The sequence below is a fragment of the Nansenia antarctica genome, assembly GCF_963989245.1.
Source record: "Nansenia antarctica genome assembly, chromosome: 1".
In the NCBI taxonomy this organism is placed as follows: Eukaryota; Metazoa; Chordata; class Actinopteri; order Argentiniformes; family Microstomatidae; genus Nansenia; species Nansenia antarctica.
This window is the reverse complement of record NC_137674.1, coordinates 63351456-63368955: the sequence shown is the minus strand read 5'-3', so window position 1 is coordinate 63368955 and position 17500 is coordinate 63351456. Positions and strand designations below refer to the sequence as shown.

At 44.1% G+C, this 17500-nt stretch overlaps 1 protein-coding gene across 1 annotated transcript in view; it reads right to left on the bottom strand.

Moving 5' to 3' along the window:
- Positions 1-9035, bottom strand: part of msraa (methionine sulfoxide reductase Aa) — a 79675-nt gene extending 70640 nt beyond the window's left edge. The window contains exon 1 of the mRNA XM_080545416.1: positions 8786-9035. Coding sequence (XP_080401542.1) covers positions 8786-8924 — 139 coding nt within the window. The 5' untranslated portion in view covers positions 8925-9035. The remainder of the gene's footprint in view (positions 1-8785) is intronic.
- Positions 9036-17500: the final 8465 nt, after the last annotated feature.

Below are 17500 nucleotides of genomic sequence, written 5' to 3'. Positions count from 1 at the left end.
AGGGGGCCTGGACTTTGGCAAATGAACCAAACACTCATTAAGCAGAAGATCACCCTAATGGATGTAATTAAACAAATGATCAGAATCAGGAGGTGTTGCGTTGTTTTGCTTGGTCTTTATGTTACCTCATTATCTCTGGTGGGTTGAGTTGCCATCCGATAAACCTATTTTTTCTCTTTAATAGCACTGTAAAGCACTGTTTGTGTGAGTGTGTGTGTGTGTGTGTGTGTGTTCCTAGTAAATATAGTTTCAGGTATGTAGCCTACCAACTTACACCAGACTGTAAGATATGCCCTGGACAAAGTTTGTGTGTGTATGTGTGTGTGTGTGTGTGCGTATGTGTTAATGCGTGCGTGAGTGAGTGAGTGAGTGAGTGAGTGAGTGAGTGAGTGAGTGAGTGAGAGCGTGAGTGAGTGCGTGTGTGCGTGAGTGTGTGTGAGTGAGTGAGTGAGTGAGTGCGTGAGTGAGTGAGAGCGTGAGTGAGTGCGTGCGTGCGTGAGTGTGTGTGAGTGAGTGAGTGAGTGAGTGCGTGCGTGAGTAAGTGAGTGAGTGAGTGCGTGCGTGAGTGCGTGCGTGAGTACGTGCATGCGTGCGTGCGTGTGTGCGTGAGTGAGAGCATGCTTGAGTGAGTGCGTATGATACCACATCATTTCCAAGTAAATACAGTTCTAGGTATGTAGCCCACCAGGTAACACCTCCAAGATTGTGAGGTACGGTGCTATAGAGAGCATTAACACTGAGATAACACGCAGATTGCAGACAGCTCCTGGTGCTGAACTGTTTTAATGTCATCCCACATCACCTCCCCTCTATCTGACCCTGGTGAAATGGCAGAGGGTAAGACAGTTAATGTGGGGATAATATGAGAAATAATAACCATATTTCTACATAATCCTTCTCCGTAATGAGATGAGCCGGGTCACATAAATATCTCTCAACACACACACACACACACACACACACACACACAGATACACGTTGCACACACACTAATGAATATACAGTAGAACACAGAGCCAGGGCCCAAGGAATCGTTCCTTCAATTTGTTTTTAAGAGACTTTTAAAGACTTACGAGGATCATAGAATATCATTAGTGCTATTATGACACGATAAATCATATTAACCACCCCCACCTGGTGGGTTTGAGGTTAATGAATGAATCTTTAATTTGTTACATCTAATCTTTCATTTAATTAAAGTTGTGTGCCCAAGGCTAATGCAATGACTCTTGATTATGACCCAAGCGGGGGGGGGGGTGGGGGGTGGGGGGGGGGGTTGGTACAGAGCAGGAGTTAGCCTAGCAATGGTGTCATGTTAATGTATTGCTGTCCTATGGCTCTTCACCTTGTATGTAGGTACATACAGAGAGCAACTGGACACTATCCATTATTCACAGGTACAGTTGCTGCTAAGAGACTATAAGCAAGGGGCTTTGGGGGGGGGGGGGGCTGTTACAGCAACTGTGGTGGCCCGTCACCATGGATACGTAGTGCAGGGTCAGTTCTTCTCAGTTCAGTTCGGCTCTCTCATGGGAATGAGAGAGCCGCTGGAAAAGGTCTCTGTTGTTTTAGACATTAGACAGTTCCCGTCCTCCAATGTCAACAGACTACAGAAATAGTAGTGAAACTGGTCCCGGGGGAGGGGCACGTGTGGGACCTGACTAAATCCTGGGAGAGTGTCATTTGTCATGACAAATGACACTCTCCCAGGGTTTAGTCAGGTCCCACACATGAGGGAGGCAGTGTGGGATCATGAGAGTAGGTTTTTAGAACATCTTCCATGCTAGTCCTGGATCAGGACACATGTGAACCAGGACTAAGAGGTGGTTTACACTCCGTGGCAGCCAGGTTAGCTGTGTCTGAGAGGGGTACAAATGGGTGAATGACAGGTAATATGTCTCATAACCAGCAAGAATTTTGACTAAGGAGGCCTGAGAACATAAACGCAGGTTCTAGTTGTGAAATCCTCCAGCAGGTCTCTAAGTTACACTTGTTATGTCTGCACATTGGGTGAACAGTGACGCATCAGTGTTCGATTGCTCTGTTATTGTGCTGTGGTGCCTGAGTGATGATATCTGTATATCTGTGATGGATTGCTCTGTTCTTGATCTGTATATCTGTGATGGATTGCTCTGTTCTTGCAGTTGATGTTCAGTAAAGCCACATTGAAGTTTATGCTATTGGTGTGCCGTGCGTTCGTGATTACAAACATAATAACCCTACCACACACACATGCACACGCACACACACACACACACACACACACACACACACACACACACACACACACACACTGCATTGGCCTGGATCATTACTCAGCCTGAGACAAATGAAGACAGATCTAAGCACAACAGAGGCCAATAAGCCTTTTAAATGAACTCTTAACATGTGTGTGCATGCATGATAGCCACCCAGCGATATGCCGTGCTTGTTCTCTGTCACTAGACGCCGGGCACGGTGAGATGGAGACTGCTGCTGTGTTTGCTAGCGAGATTTCTCTGGATTAAAAGGAATAGGGGGAGAGAGAGAGAGAAAGGGAGAGGGGGGGGGGAGAGAGAGGGGGGAGGGGGGAGGGGGGGGCTCTTTGGATGACAGTGACCTGTGGCGATGAGAGCTTTGTGAATTATTCATGGTCAGAGTCGCATGCATGGGTAGACCAGGGTGAAGCCAAGCTTGGAAGGGTGTGAGAGCTGCACACACACACACACACACACACACACACACACACACACACACACACACACACAGACTACAGCCCAACCGTGACTATCAGACAGAGAGTCACTCACAAAAGCACCAAGTCAGTCCTACTATCTAGAGACTATGGATGAACAGTGTCACACTCTAAGTTTGTCTTCTTTCGGCTACATGTTTTTGACACTTGGACAGCAGTTTGCGACCCAGAGTTCTTGAACAATCTTTAACTTTCTCTGAAAATCGAAGAGCTACAGTAAACTGAGGCGAGCTGAAGCTAGCGTGTGTGTGTGTGGTTACTTGGGTCCATGAGAGGCGTCCCTGGGGAGCTAAACTGCAGCGTGTTAATGCTTTACCAGGCTTACTCCTTCCTTCTCCTCTCCCTCTCTCCACATCCTCCCCCTCCCTCCCTCTCCATCATCGTCCCAGAGCTGGGGATGGGGGCCTTCACCCTTGAGTGAACCTGCAACATTCCATCCTAGAACTTGCAGAACCCTACTTCATTCTAGAAGTAGAACTTCGTCTGACATTGTCCAGCTTCTGTGACTCATTCTCTTCTGGGTCTTTGGATCATGATGTATTCCTCATTCATCAGTACAGTGACAGCTGAAACAGACCCTAAATAGCTGTGGTGAATCATTCTTTTACAAAGTCAATAGTTTGCAAACATTCTGCTACCTGCTTTCCATGCCTACGATAACTTGAGGACAAATATGAGGACAAGTAATGATTAAATCACTGGAAATATTCCAAACACGACAAAATATTATATTTCCCCACAACAAACCTAATTACGCAGTGCTCCCACAGTACACCTGCTCACTAGTCACTACCACCTGCTATCTGCACGGGCACATCTGGCGGGCTCTAATTTGCCTTGGCAGCAGTTCAATATTAACCTTGAGGGGAGCATTTCATACTTTTCTATTAGCCTCTCCCTATGGTTATTAATCAAGTGGCTGCCACCAATCAAAACCCATCATGCACAGCGCTTCCCAAGGACGCTCGGGGGACAGTGTGTGTGTGTGTGTGTGTGTGTGTGTGTGTGTGTGTGTGTGTGTGTGTGCGTGCGCGTATGTGTGTGTGTGTGTGCGTGTGTGTGTGTGTGTGTGTGTGTATGTGTGTATGTGTGTATGTGTGCGTGTGTGTATGTGTGTATGTGTGCGTGCGTGTGTGTGTGTGTGTGTGTGTGTGTGTGTGAGTGTGAGGTTGTGAGTGTGTGTGTGTGTGGTTGTGAGTGTGTGTGTGTGTGTGTGTGTGTGTGTGTGTGTGCATGTCCTGGGTCCTGCTGTGTTTCTCCTGCTCCTTCTCAGTGTGGCTACCTCTGTGGTAGCGAAACTCTGTTCTATGTGGTGTGTCCATAATGAGCAGAACAGGACATTTTTCACGTTGTCACACATACCAGGGGTGGGGAGATATCAGCCACACGGTAACGGATGAGCACCAATTCCCTGTGGAGTTTGGAGACAGGGAGAGACCACTCACTCCAACGGTGTGAAAATCGGATCGGTGGCAAGGGCGTTTGTTGATCGCTGGGAAAAAAACGGTGGACGCTGATCCTCCAGGGAGGGATGATCCTTCAGGAGTGTTTCAAGTCGTCCCTGACAACCCGAGCCGCCGCCGTTAAGTGGCTTCCTCCACTTTTCTTCATCCTACAGGCAACCACAGCTGTCAATCATCCCCTGAGACAGAGAGAATGACACCTATGGTTCCTCTCTCTGGTCAACCCTGCTGCTGTGCTGCTGCTGTGTGTGTGTGTGTGTGTGTGTGTGTGTGTGTGTGTGTGTGTGTGTGTGTGTGTGTGTGTGTGTGTGTGTGTGTGTGTGTGTGTACAGTATAGGGAGTTAAACCACAGAACGTTTTAAATGTAGAACACTGACAGAACACTGACAGAACATGGAACGTACCTTATACATCATGGTCCTATCGTGAAGCTGAGAATTGTGTCTTTGGAAAGAAACCTTTGAACATACAATTAGTACGTTGCGAAAAAACACTCAGGCCTTCATAACTTTTCAACTATGAGTAGGCAGCTGAAGGCGGCAGGTTCTGCATACAATGCCTCGTGTAAAATCCATCGGCCCACTCATCTTAAGTCCACAAGCCTTTTAGGAGAAAGGCTTGAATGTTCAACGACAACCAAGACACAATGGAATTGTAAAGCTTGGTGTGAAAACCACTTGGCACCAGCAACCACAGTTGCTAGTTGGTTGTTGTTGTTTTTCGCTGGCAGGACAGCTTTGTAAGGACAGAGGTCGGTCGGAGTTGGAGAGGTTATCAAACTTCTCTCAGAAGCTCGAGCGGTCAGCGTTCTGCTTTCCGGAACCTGGCGCTGTGGAGCGGACAGCGATTTCTACTGTGGCAAAACTTTTGAAGGCAAAATCCGCTTCCGAAGGACGCGACCGAGGGACGAGACGTCCGGTTCATGAAAACACACAAAACTTTTTCCTTGACGTCCATTTTGGCCACAGATGTCTTCGTCTTGGCAGTCTTGGATGGAGAAAAATCCACGTCCACTTTGGAGGCTCCCTTTTGTGTTTTGGAAAAGACACAGAGAAGGACCAGATGCGGGCGGCTTTTCGTTTGCCTTTAAATTACAGAAGAAAGATAGTCTTCAAATAACCATGGTGGTCATTTCTTGGCTCAGATAACTTCAGTCAAGAAAGGAAGCATTGTGTGGTTTCTGCTGGAATTAGAAAATCGCTTATTTGGTGGCTATGCTTCGCCCTCGCCGTCCTCAAACTACAGTTTCTTCAAACTCCTGTCTTTCTTGTTTCCTTGTTTGGTTTTTTGTTTTTCACCGTTGAAGCAGAGCTCTCTCTCTCGCCTACACCCGGGGTATTTTTTGATTTCCTTCAGCGCAAAGCTGTGCAAACAGACAAAGGGAGCAGCGATAGAACCCTGCCAAGTCTCGCCTGCATCGCTTTTTTCTTTTCCTCTCCTCTCTCTCTCTCTCTCTTTCTCCCTCTCTGCTCTCTCCCTCTCCCTCTCTCTCTCTCTCTCTCTCTTGGCGTGGCAACCTTCCCGAGAAGGCTTGGCGGCGCTCCAGCCTGTCTGCTTGTCTGTCTGAGATCCCTCCAAGCCCCCCACCCCTCTCCACCCCCACCACCACCGCCCCCCTTACCCCCTGAAAATATAAAACGCTTGAATTGGGCAAACTGATCAAAACGAATCTCTGATTAATTTCGGAGCAATGCCACTTCACCTCCTTCTTCTCCAAGATCGCTGCCCCCCCTCATTCCCCCCACCTCAATCAATGGCATGGAGTCTATTCACTGTGTGCCAAGGCACAGCACCTCCTGTCATTCTAATCGGCAGTGTATGTGTGTGTGTGTGTGTGTGGGGGGGGGGGGGGAATGTGGGGCACCACTGTGCCCACATCATTAGTGCCAACTCACCACTGCCTCCATCTTCCCAGTTCCCTAGTTCCCACCCTCCAGTCCAGTCCCACAAGCCACACACACACCCATACAGACACACACACCCACGTCCCCCTACACATACACACACACACACACACACACATCCCCCTACACACACCAATATCCCGTGCAACCTATCTTGGTAGGACTCAGAGGCTGGAAGATGCAGTAGCCATCCTAGAGGGAATAACTTTATGCAGTAGGCGAGGCAGCTGATTGGCTGTCCATTTCTCTTAAAGGCATGTTGCTGCTTTATTCATTGATTTCCCCTAAGGTTCAGGATATCGACTCAAATGGACGTCAATTGATTCCAAAATAATGTAATGACTATAATACAATACAGATTGTTTACATATATTAAAATCCTTGCTTGTAGTGAGCTCTTCCACTAAATGACTGGAGGTGTTGCTGGGGGGTTTTAAATTAAAAAAGAAGAAGAAAGGTTATTGTTGTGTTTACTCATATTGCAACTGTAGATCCTTCCAAAACGGTTGATTACCACACATGCTGTCTCACCCCCCAGAGGAGTTAGTTAAAGCCACTATGCCAAACCCTGTAGTTTTGTTGCATGGAACTTGAGATATTGATGAGCGCAATATCTGAAAAAAATTCAAAGTAGTCAACAGGAGCTGGACATTATCACAATATCTATCACCTCGTCATTTCACATGTGTAATAACCGAACTGCTCAACTCCATCGCTAGTGACATATCTCGATATGGGCATTACCCAAGGTAGGTACATATTCTATTGCTGATACCATCGATGCTATACTATCTTATCCAGACCATCACACCCTGCAGTGCTATCTCCTCCCTGCATCTGACCATCCCTCTCTCCCTCTCCCTCTCTAACCCCCCCCCGCCCCCCCGGCATCTGTGACCTTCAGCTATAGCAACATCAGGATGTCTTGAGAGCAAGCCACGTGAATGCATGATGTCTGTGTTGCCGTGCCGATGTGCCGTGCGTCTCCTGGCAACCTGCCAGCCCCATGGTGCAGTGCTGTTGCCAAGGGGAAAGCCTGGGGACAGGGAGGCCAGGGATGTGTGTGTATGTATGTCCCTGTGTGTGTGCGCGTGTGTGTCTGTGTGTGTGTGCGTGTGTGTCTGTGTGTGTCTGTGTGTGTGTGTGTGTGTGTGTGTGTGTGTGAGTGTGTGTGTGTGTGTGAGGCTACTGCAGTCCTGCAGGCCGGGGAGGGGGGCCTGCACTGCTGCGGTGCTGGGGCATGGCCACCCTTCATGCCTTTGCACACTGTGCCCATGTGAGCAGCATCTCAAACAGCCCTGCAGCTGCTGCCAGCCAGTCAGGCCTTTCTCACACACACACACACACACACACACACACACACACAGACAGACACACACAGACAAATGTAGGAATACACACACACACACACACACAGAGCAACACATTCACACACTTCTCACAAAGACTCTGCTGGATAGCCCGGTAGCTGTGAGGTTTGGATGTCTTATTACTTCGCTATTGAAGAGAAGGGAAGCTCACACAATACCTATTTCTCTCTCCTGGTTTTTCCTCACAATCGATATTTTGATGTCATGTGGATCTGGTGCTCATACAGCGAGGTTGATTGAGCTCCCAAGTGTTCTCTCTCTCTATCTCTCTTCCCAGCTCTCTTTCTCTCCACCCCCCTCATCTCTCTCTCTCTCTCTCTCTCTCTCTCTCTTCATCTCTCTCTCTTCCATCTCTCCATCTGTCACTCTCCTCTGCATCTGCTACCTGTTGTCATTCTCTTCCTACTGTATGTCCTCCTGCCTGACAGTTCCCTCCATGCTACATTTCCATGTTTATGTACCATTACTCGACTTGTGTCAGTTGTTTCCACTCCAACTGAGCATTTTTCATTTTAGTACCCCCCCCCTCCAATTCTCTGCTTCTCTTAGACTGAAATGAAACCAGATTAATCTTTAAGTAAATGGGGGTGCAGTTTTTTTCTTCTTCTTGCAAACGTCTTAAAACATGTTCACCAACATGTTCACCAACTGACTTTTTAACCAAAAGCCTAAAGCAAAGTATGTTCATTGCCACTATGTGTGTGTGTGTGTGTGTGTGTGTGTGTGTGTGTGTGTGTGTGTGTGTGTGTGTGTGTGTGTGTGTGTGTGTGTGTGTGTGTGTGTGTGTGTGTGTGTGTGTGTATATATATGTGTGTGTGTAATACAGAGAGATAGAGAGTATTCTCCCATGAATACAATTATTTATATTAAGTTCGTAGTTTACCAACTCCGCCAATGTTTTGATGAGCGACTGTCAATGGTTGTAGAATCCTTTATTCATGTATTGCATGCCATCATAGTGGCGATGATAAACACACGCATGCGCAGTGGCCTCCTAAATCTACTTTAGGCTCCGCCTCCTGCATCTCCCTCAAGCTGTCGCTTTCACCCCTTCCTTACTAAACTACAGAGTTTTTAAACAAAGGTTTGTTGTACAGGCTGAAGTTATCATGTAGCTCGCAAGGCTAGCGGTAATTCTCAATGCGATTACAATCATTTAGCATCGCATTAACCTGCGCTTTATGTGATTCTATCGTGCACAACAAATGTGTGCTTTAATAACACAACTACTAGTAGGTGAAGCTTGGTGGTATCAGCAAGCTAACGTTAGCCAGGACGCGAGGCAGAGAAAAGAAGTGAAAGCCATCGCCTTACCTGATACTTTTATACTCTCACTTCTTCCGGGAAGAGCGGTCTCTGGAGTCGGCATTTGAGTTTTGGAAGACATATTATCTCCCATTCCTCTGTAGGTGAAATGACGCCAAATGAAACGCAGTCGAGTTGTTGAAACCATAGAGCTCTGGTAGCAGCCTCGGTCACATAAGGATCCTGTTAGGCTGCTTTGTGTGATACCTGAGCTTGTGTAACTACACTTGTTATACAATTCTTGGTTAAGTATTACCAAACCTGCTCAAAGGATTGCGTTTTGTCTATCTTACATAATGTTAGTAGCCTATGTTATAATGCATTGTAATTGTATCGATGTATTTGTAACTGTAACGATTAATAGGCCTAATAAATGTAATGCCAAAGTTTGTATCTATGAAGTGTTGAAGTGAACTGAATGATCAGTAAATAAAATGTAATAAATAATGTGACCTACACAATTATTTGAAATTACAATTGTGTTGTAACGTGTATCTGTCTATACGTCTAATTGCGTAATAAAATGTTACCTATGAACTTTGATACCATAACTTAAGAGTAATGGTCAACAAAAGTACGTTGGTCATCGTTCTGAAATTGCTATTGATTTAATAATGAATAGGCCTATTTACACATGTGATGTACTTCCTAATGCACTACTGACATTAAAGAACGCGTGGGTTAGTCATTGGAAAAAGTATTTGTATCTGTTTCTTTTCTTTGGTAAGAAAAATAAGTCTGTCAAAGTTCTTAACAAAGTTACTAAAATGCATATTAGGGAGGGTTACAAGTGAGCAGGTTTGAATTAAAAGGGATTTGCCCCCTCAAGTGTGGAGAAACTCGAATGTGGCATTCAGTTCAAGGTCCTTGCACACACAGCGCTCTTCGGGGGGCTTTGGGAGCCATGCCTGAGTAGTTAACCAACAATACAATTTAAAGAGATTCATGTATAAACTAGTTTTCAACCGATAAATATGCAATAATCTCTAGGCTTTACAGTCAAAGCAGACAATTGCGAACTCGGTTGGATAAGGCAAACGTAACGTACATTTCCATTCTAACATTCCATTGTGTCTTGTTTTTAGAAAGCATTTTTAGAAGAATCTACATGCACCCCTTTTCAAATGTTCTGAATGCATGCTCAATACATTACACCTATCCCCATGTTTCCATGTGTCGTATAGCCTCCTGAAAGCGTCATACATTTCTGATCAACACAGCTCAGATCGGACAATATTTGGAAAAGTACAAAGGGTGCATGTGTAAGCTAACACTGCAATACGGCTAAATCAGGACCATAGACTAGAGCAAGAGAAGAGCAGAGAGAATAGGCAGTGAGAACACGACAGCAGGCTGACAGATCAGCTGATAAATTACTTTATTTTTGCTCATTATAAACTGAATAATGTGATACTGTACCTTCATTTGACGGCAAATGAAATAGACTGAACGCTGCAATGTTAGATGCCTACTAGGCCTATGGCATACGTGACAAAGCACAAAGTAGGTGATGCAGTAATTTCAATTGTAGATAACAGCCCTGCATACCCGTCAATACGATAATCCCCCACTAAAGAACGGTGCTTCAATGCAGGTCAAGTCCTATAGGCCACATGAAAACAAAAGGAAAATGTTTATGGGAATTGCAGTTGGCCAATTCCTCACCATATGTTTGCACAGCCTATTTGAGAAATATATTTTCTAGTCAGACGTTTCAGTCGACGACATTGAAGGTCTTTGTTTTACAGCCTGTAAATCAGGAAACGTTTTGTGAATATAGGCCCTGCCTATTGTATATAATGTTGACGGTGTCATGGTAGACTTATCAGTCTGGCGATAAAGGTAGAAAAATGCAAACAATCACAGTTAGTTTTGAATCTCGATCGGCCTGTATAGAGTTTGCATTTATTTCCAACTGCGCGTTGCTTGCTGGATTGGATGCCCTCTTCACCGCATGATAGGCCTCTAAACCAGATAGGCTTTATCCATTACTCAGTAATATAGGTCAGCATAAAGGAGTGGATTGCAAAGCTTGGTTAGACGAGCCATCTGGAGTGCAGTGCGCGTCGAATCTGTTCACGGGAGGCACGCGTCCGGCAGACGACACTTTGCGTTACTGCGGCACGAGAGAAGGGGGGTGGGGGTAAAATGGAGAAGGGGGGTGGGGGTAAAATGGAGAAGGGGGGTGGGGGTAAAAGAGACCTATGTTGACCTCGAATGCACGCAGACGCGCTCGCACAATAGGACGGGTCTGGGGTGAAATATTGAGCAGCAATACAACATCGCCTTTGTTCCGCAATAGCCTGCACCTTTTACGCAAGGCCTCACAGTTGTGTGTTTTACGAGAAATATACGATATATCGGTGTTAGTGGGTGGGGGGGTCACAAATATTAATCTAGGCCTAGCCTACTCTGCAGAATGCCTAACTCAGTCATAACAAATGTATTCATGATCTTAGCAGGCTTATGACACAAATAAAGACGTTAGTTTCGTCATCAGGGACTGTGCTGATTCAAATGAATAAGGAGAGAATCCTAATAATTATATACGCGCCTCTTCTGGGACAGGGGAGGGGGTGGGGATGGGGTGGGGGGGCGCACAGATGACAGTCCATATGGAGGTGTCCTGTTTTGGGGGAGGGCACATTTGGATTCCCAATACTTCATGAAGATTTCTCGCCATGTTAGCAAAATATTTATTTCACGTATGATTGCCCGAGTATGAAAATACAGCCATGTACATGGACACAGCTCTTCAGAGTCATCAATTATTCATTATATTAGGCGCGTATGCAGCCAAACGTGCAGTTTAATAATTGTGCAGCATTCCATAAGAGCTTGGATTTTTTGGAGAGGGTTTCTGTCTCAATTGTCAGATTGTATGAACGGTCTATAGCACTATAATTTCGCACCCTACTAACCTTGTTTAAGCCTATACTCTAATTAATATAAATAGTCTACATTTGTTATCTATTCATAATAGGCCTACAAAAACATCACAATCAAACAATTGCATTCCTTTTTTTACATTTTGTGTCGAAAAGACAATGATCTGTTTAAAAAAATATGTCCTAAATGTTAAAGTAACATTGCAGTGCAATGTTTCTGTCTATAAGGCAGGAATATGATTATGGCTATTGTCTCTTTGCATCATATTGCAAGGCGTATAATCTCGTTAATGTCATTTACAAGAGTGAGGGGAAAAGAGTTGGACCGTCCCATCTCGCAACCCCTCCGATTTGTTTAGTAAACCGGCAGATGCTACCTCTTCCCCCTCTTAATTCTCAGAAGAGGAGAGAGAGAAGTGGATGAACAGCACGAGGGAGGACAGGCAGGACATCGGCGCGCTTTAAGCCGAGGCTATGATAAACCGGGCTGCTCTCCTCTCTCTCTCTCAGACTGCTTTTTGCGTCACACCCTTTTACGTGACAGTCTCACTCTCCGCTCTGCCTGCACCAAATCTCTCTCTCTCTCCCTCTCTCTCTCTCTGCCCTCTCTCTCTCTCTTCTCGTTGTCGCTTTAGATGTATCCTTTTGTCGTTTTTCCTCTCGTTTGAAGAGGTTTGGGTCTTCTAGTGGAATATATGGGTGTTTTCGCCGCGGCACCAATTTTCACCTATTTGCAGAGTGCAGAAAATAGGACAGAATTGATGTCAGTGGAAGGACGTTTTTTTTTTTAATTCAGCAGCATCACCACTCGGAGGAGAGCAGCTTGGGTACCACTCGTCTTCTGGATGTATCCTGCACGGACTGTTTCGATGTTGTTTCGGGGGGAAATAGGTTGCTTGCGCAAGGCGTATGTGTAAGTTGTTAAATTCTGAATTCCATGCTGAAAAGTGTATTGATATTTTTTGCCTTCAAAGTATAGGCTAATTTTATGGTGATGTTTACACAATATGTAACAAGCTTTGGTTTTAAAGGGGGATGCCACACATCACACATTCTCATTAAGCATAGAGCTCTTTTTTCTAACTGTTTGTAAATAAAGTAGTCAGACATGACTAAATATTGGATTGTTACACATATATATCGTTTACCTTTTACACCTCTGTTCGTTATGTGAGAATATATTCCTGATTCTCAAACAATAAAATATGTTCTTTCCCAATCTCAATATAATGTAAGTGGCATAAGGCAAGCTTGGCCAAATTGTATCTCCCTCTCTTTTCCCCCCAATATTGAGCTAACCCCCTCATGATGCTGCAGGTGCATTCAGAGCCTCCACCTCCTCCTCACATGCACCACCCGACCCCCACAAAAGGCGGGGATGACTCCCAATTCAGCCCAACAGATTTTTTTCCCCTCTCTTTCTTACCTCTGCTGCATTTTGCATGAGCTATCTAGGTCATTAGCATTTTAGCGTATGCAAGACTTGACAAAGCTGATGAGAAGCCAGATGGGCCCCTCTTCTATTTTTTTGTATCATGGGAGTTGAGCAAAAGGACCGACTGCAGTAAGGCACAGCGAAGCCTTGTCTTTTCACTGCTAGTTTATCACTCGGGCCTGTCGTTGCACCACGCACCTACGGAACGGGTTATCCTAACATCGGAGGGAAATAATACGTCTTTGCGCGCAGAAGTTACCAGGATAGGTAATGTAACATTACTGTAATACGAAATGATGCTTCAATTCCTGTTCGTTTTATTTTTATTTTATTTTATAGTCTTAAGAGTTTATAGTCTTAAGCTTTTTTTCCCGTCAGGTCAATCAGCATCTCAATCCCTGCAACAGTGACAATAATTTCAATCAATGCATGATGCATTATGCATTATACATGACATTGATAGTGATGCTTCGCCAACTGGGGCAGCACGTCGTGGCCGTTTTGGTGCAAGATCGCAGCTTTCAAGGAGGTTGAACCTCTTCACACGCACTGCAGCTGCCGGTGTACAGTAGCCCGCAGGGAAACTGATCTGAGACAAAAGATCGAGGCCTGTTTCTCCTCGTGTTCACAGCGGACCTTGATTTAAATGTCCATACAATTAAGGCACGCGGTGAATGCCAAGAGAGAAGGTACATATCGTCGAGATAGTGGACGGAGTTGAGATGCATTTGGATGTTTGTCGTTATTGCGCATTCACTATACGGCAGAGTAGCCGCTAATTTACTAAAGGTGAAAGGTCTTTCTTTTAAGGTTGTTTGTCCTGTGCGTTGTGTTACCCATGAACTATTGAAACAGAAGCATCATTCTGTTCTCTCCTACGATATGAACCGTTTTAGGTCGCGGTGAAGGTTGTGCTCGTCCGTGGATAGAAGTTAATCCGCTGCGTCTTTGCGGAGAAGGGTGGAGTAGGTCAATGTACGTTTTGGGGGGACAATATACGGTTTCAAGTGGATAACGTAGCCTAATAGCTATAGAGGACATGACTATGATGAACAGACAATGTCACATAACGTGCTGGACAGTGTTGAATTATTATCTTGTGTGATGATATCATGTAAAGTGTGAAGGCCTGTAAGAACGATTGCATGGTATATGTGGGAAAAACAACAAGTAGTGATGCGCACGGATGCAACAACCTATTTCTTCTTCTTCGCCTTTTTAAACAAGGTTCCATAGTGATGACATGTAATGTAGCTATGTGGTGAACTGGAGGTGGGTAAAGCCAAATTCAAACAGGAAATCAGAACCTCGGTAACCTATTTCCAGTGGATGAGTAGTGCGGCCTATGCATGTCAAGGGCTCCTGCAACGAAAGACTGTCTCTGAGTATCATAGGCTCTGTGACAGGCCTGGCGAGCAGAAATGGATATGAAGTAAGGTGATAGGATGGATCTTTTCAGCCCAGCGAAAACGCTATAATGCGTCTTATTCAATTTATTCAATTCTTCCCCCATTTCCAGCAGATATGTTTTTTTTTCTCCAAAAGGCTTGTGGATTATGTTGTGTATGATACAATTGTTATGTTCTGATATCCCAATTCTTGTTGTAACCAATATTGGCAATAAAATATCACATTGCATACAAATATAATGTAAATAATTTCATTTGTTAAACCACATTCATGATGGGCTAAGTTAATGCAAATTGGGCTATATGCTTCGTTTTGGGTTATGGGTTAGGCGGCTAATCTGAAGATTATGCACTAATGTGACGATATGAATTGCTTGTGAAATTGAAATGATGATTGGTAAGGACGTGATCTCTGAACAAAATAATAATGAAACAAATTCTCTAATATTTCAACTTAGTATTTCTAACCTAATTTTGTGGTTATTGGGAAGTAATTTGTTGACAACGTGTATTAGGTTATCACCAAGTAGGCTAGTGCCTTTATCGGCGTAAACACAAATGTCGTTCGTTTCTCAGGTTTAGGGCGATTTCATGAGCTGAATACACTAATGTTACACTAATGTTACACGCTGCAACAGACAAGAACGAATGAGCTTATAGGCCACTAGCCTAAGCCGGTGTAATGCTGTTAGCCTAAACAGGTAGGCCTATAACTATAAGATATAGGCTAACCTATAACATTACTCCTCTGAACAATGTTCCTGATGGCCAAAAATAACGTCAGAGATTTGATGGACTATGGTACTCTTTGAAATGGACTCGAACGGGGTGGGGCGGGGGGGAATCAGTTAAATAGCCTATAGGCCGACGATTATATAACGCTGTCATATGACTAGCTATGACAGAAAGGCTGTAGTTTAAATATAATAGGCTAGACTCTGTTAGTCGACAACATTTACAAATATAGATACTTGGTTAAATATAGCTCATGCTGATATGTGGAAAACCATTAGCCGACATATATTAATCAAATATGTAGAGGAGCATCAGGCTAATTAAGGCAGAACTTTGCAGTGTTTTTGGAGACTGGAGATCATTTTTTATATTTATGTAACCTGTCAGGCCCAGGTTACTCAAGTCCCTGTGAGACCATAATTGTAGGCCTATTTCTGTTTTTTTCATTCGAGGCATTTATTTTAAATGATGGTGCCAATATACTTGTAGAATTTCGATATCACGTTATTTACAGCAGAGGGGAAGTTTTACAGTAGGCTATATACATTCAAGAATCATGTCCATAAATAATAATCATGGCCTATCTAATCGGAAATGGCATCGTTAGAAAAGCCGTGACTGTGCAGTTTAACATAAACGCAGGCTTTTGTGATGAACGAAAACATATTTTATAACATAAAATGATTCAAATGGAGGGAAATGAACAGCTCATGCAAGCCTAAAATGATATTGGCTGCGTCAGTTTTATCCAACGGCTACTGAAGCTTCGTGGACCAATTGGTTTTGAGGGCGAAATATAATCTTTATTCCATGGCCTGCCTATACTGTATGCCTATTGCCACAGACTCAATCCTAGAATATGGGTTTCTTACCACCACATTGCTGCAATATTCTAGCAGTATGGTCATCCTTTTATTTCTTAAATTCTAATAGGGCATATGTCTGCCATTCCATTATTGATAGGCGAATCTTAATGGGATTGAACAATTAAGGCGTTTTTGTCCTGTCCTGTAGCCTAGATTTTGGACGCGAAAGCACAAGACACACGTCTATTGGAGAAAGCGACGAGGGGAAAACATGTCTAAGGCTAATTATGGACACAAAAAAATAACATTGTGCTGCGGTCGACATTCATTTACGCTAACCCTATTCATTTTAGAGAAGCGAGATCAAGCTGGAGCCGAGGTCGACTGAGCGACACCAAGGGCAAAAGGACCCACAACGTATTTTTAATTGGCCAATCTGATGATGACTGTTTATTCCTTTTTAATTAAATTCTGTTCTGTAAGGTGGTCCGGGTGGAAAACTACATTTCTCACACTGAACAGTAAACATGCTGCCCTGAGACTATATAGGGTACGTATCTTCTTCTGCAATTTGATGAGAGAAACGAGAACGATGTTGACAGTGAAATTGACGGCGGAATTATATGGCATCAATATAGCCTGTGCACCGGGACAACGTCGTATGGTTTCACTGAGTGACTTTCAGGGGTATATTTTCGATGAGAGATTAATTCCAGTTTTGTGCATCGTCCATCGCTCAAGTGATGCTGACCTAGGCCCACCTCTGTTAATTCTCCGCTCCACGAAGAAAACAAGCATGTCAAAATCACATATTGACAGTCACTTTATCTTATGCCACCTTAAAGCAATAGCTAAGAGGAAAGTCAAGAAGGATGGATCAATATGGTCAATGGATCAATATGAATTTGGGTGGCCCTTTTTGTGATGACCCAACGGACGATTTAGTGGTTGATATTTGTTGCCACAAGGGGGCACTAGTACTGCGCTACACCTGTGGGTAAGGTAAGGTCACTACTCGAAGGATGTGATGCTTCATAAAATCATAATAGGCAATACATGATGGGCGGCCAATTTATGAAGACGGCCAATTTATGAAAACAAGCTGAAACCCAAGCATGATTATTTCAGCAAATCATAATGCAATTCCTATGGACATGAAGGCAGTTAACATGAAACCAAATGGTTTAAGCATTTTTATTTAGTATAACTATTTAGGCAACATATGAAATACATTCACACAGTAAACCAACAATAAATGAAGCCAATACAGGATGTCAAAGTGCATTATGTAAATATTTATATCAACTTGTGACTGTTTTGGAACACACAAAAATAAACATTTATTACAGTTTACAGCACTTATGATTATGAAGATGATGATTGTTATCACTGAAGTGCAAAGGCATCTCTGAAGTCTACATCACAATCAGAACACACACTTTGGTTGAAGG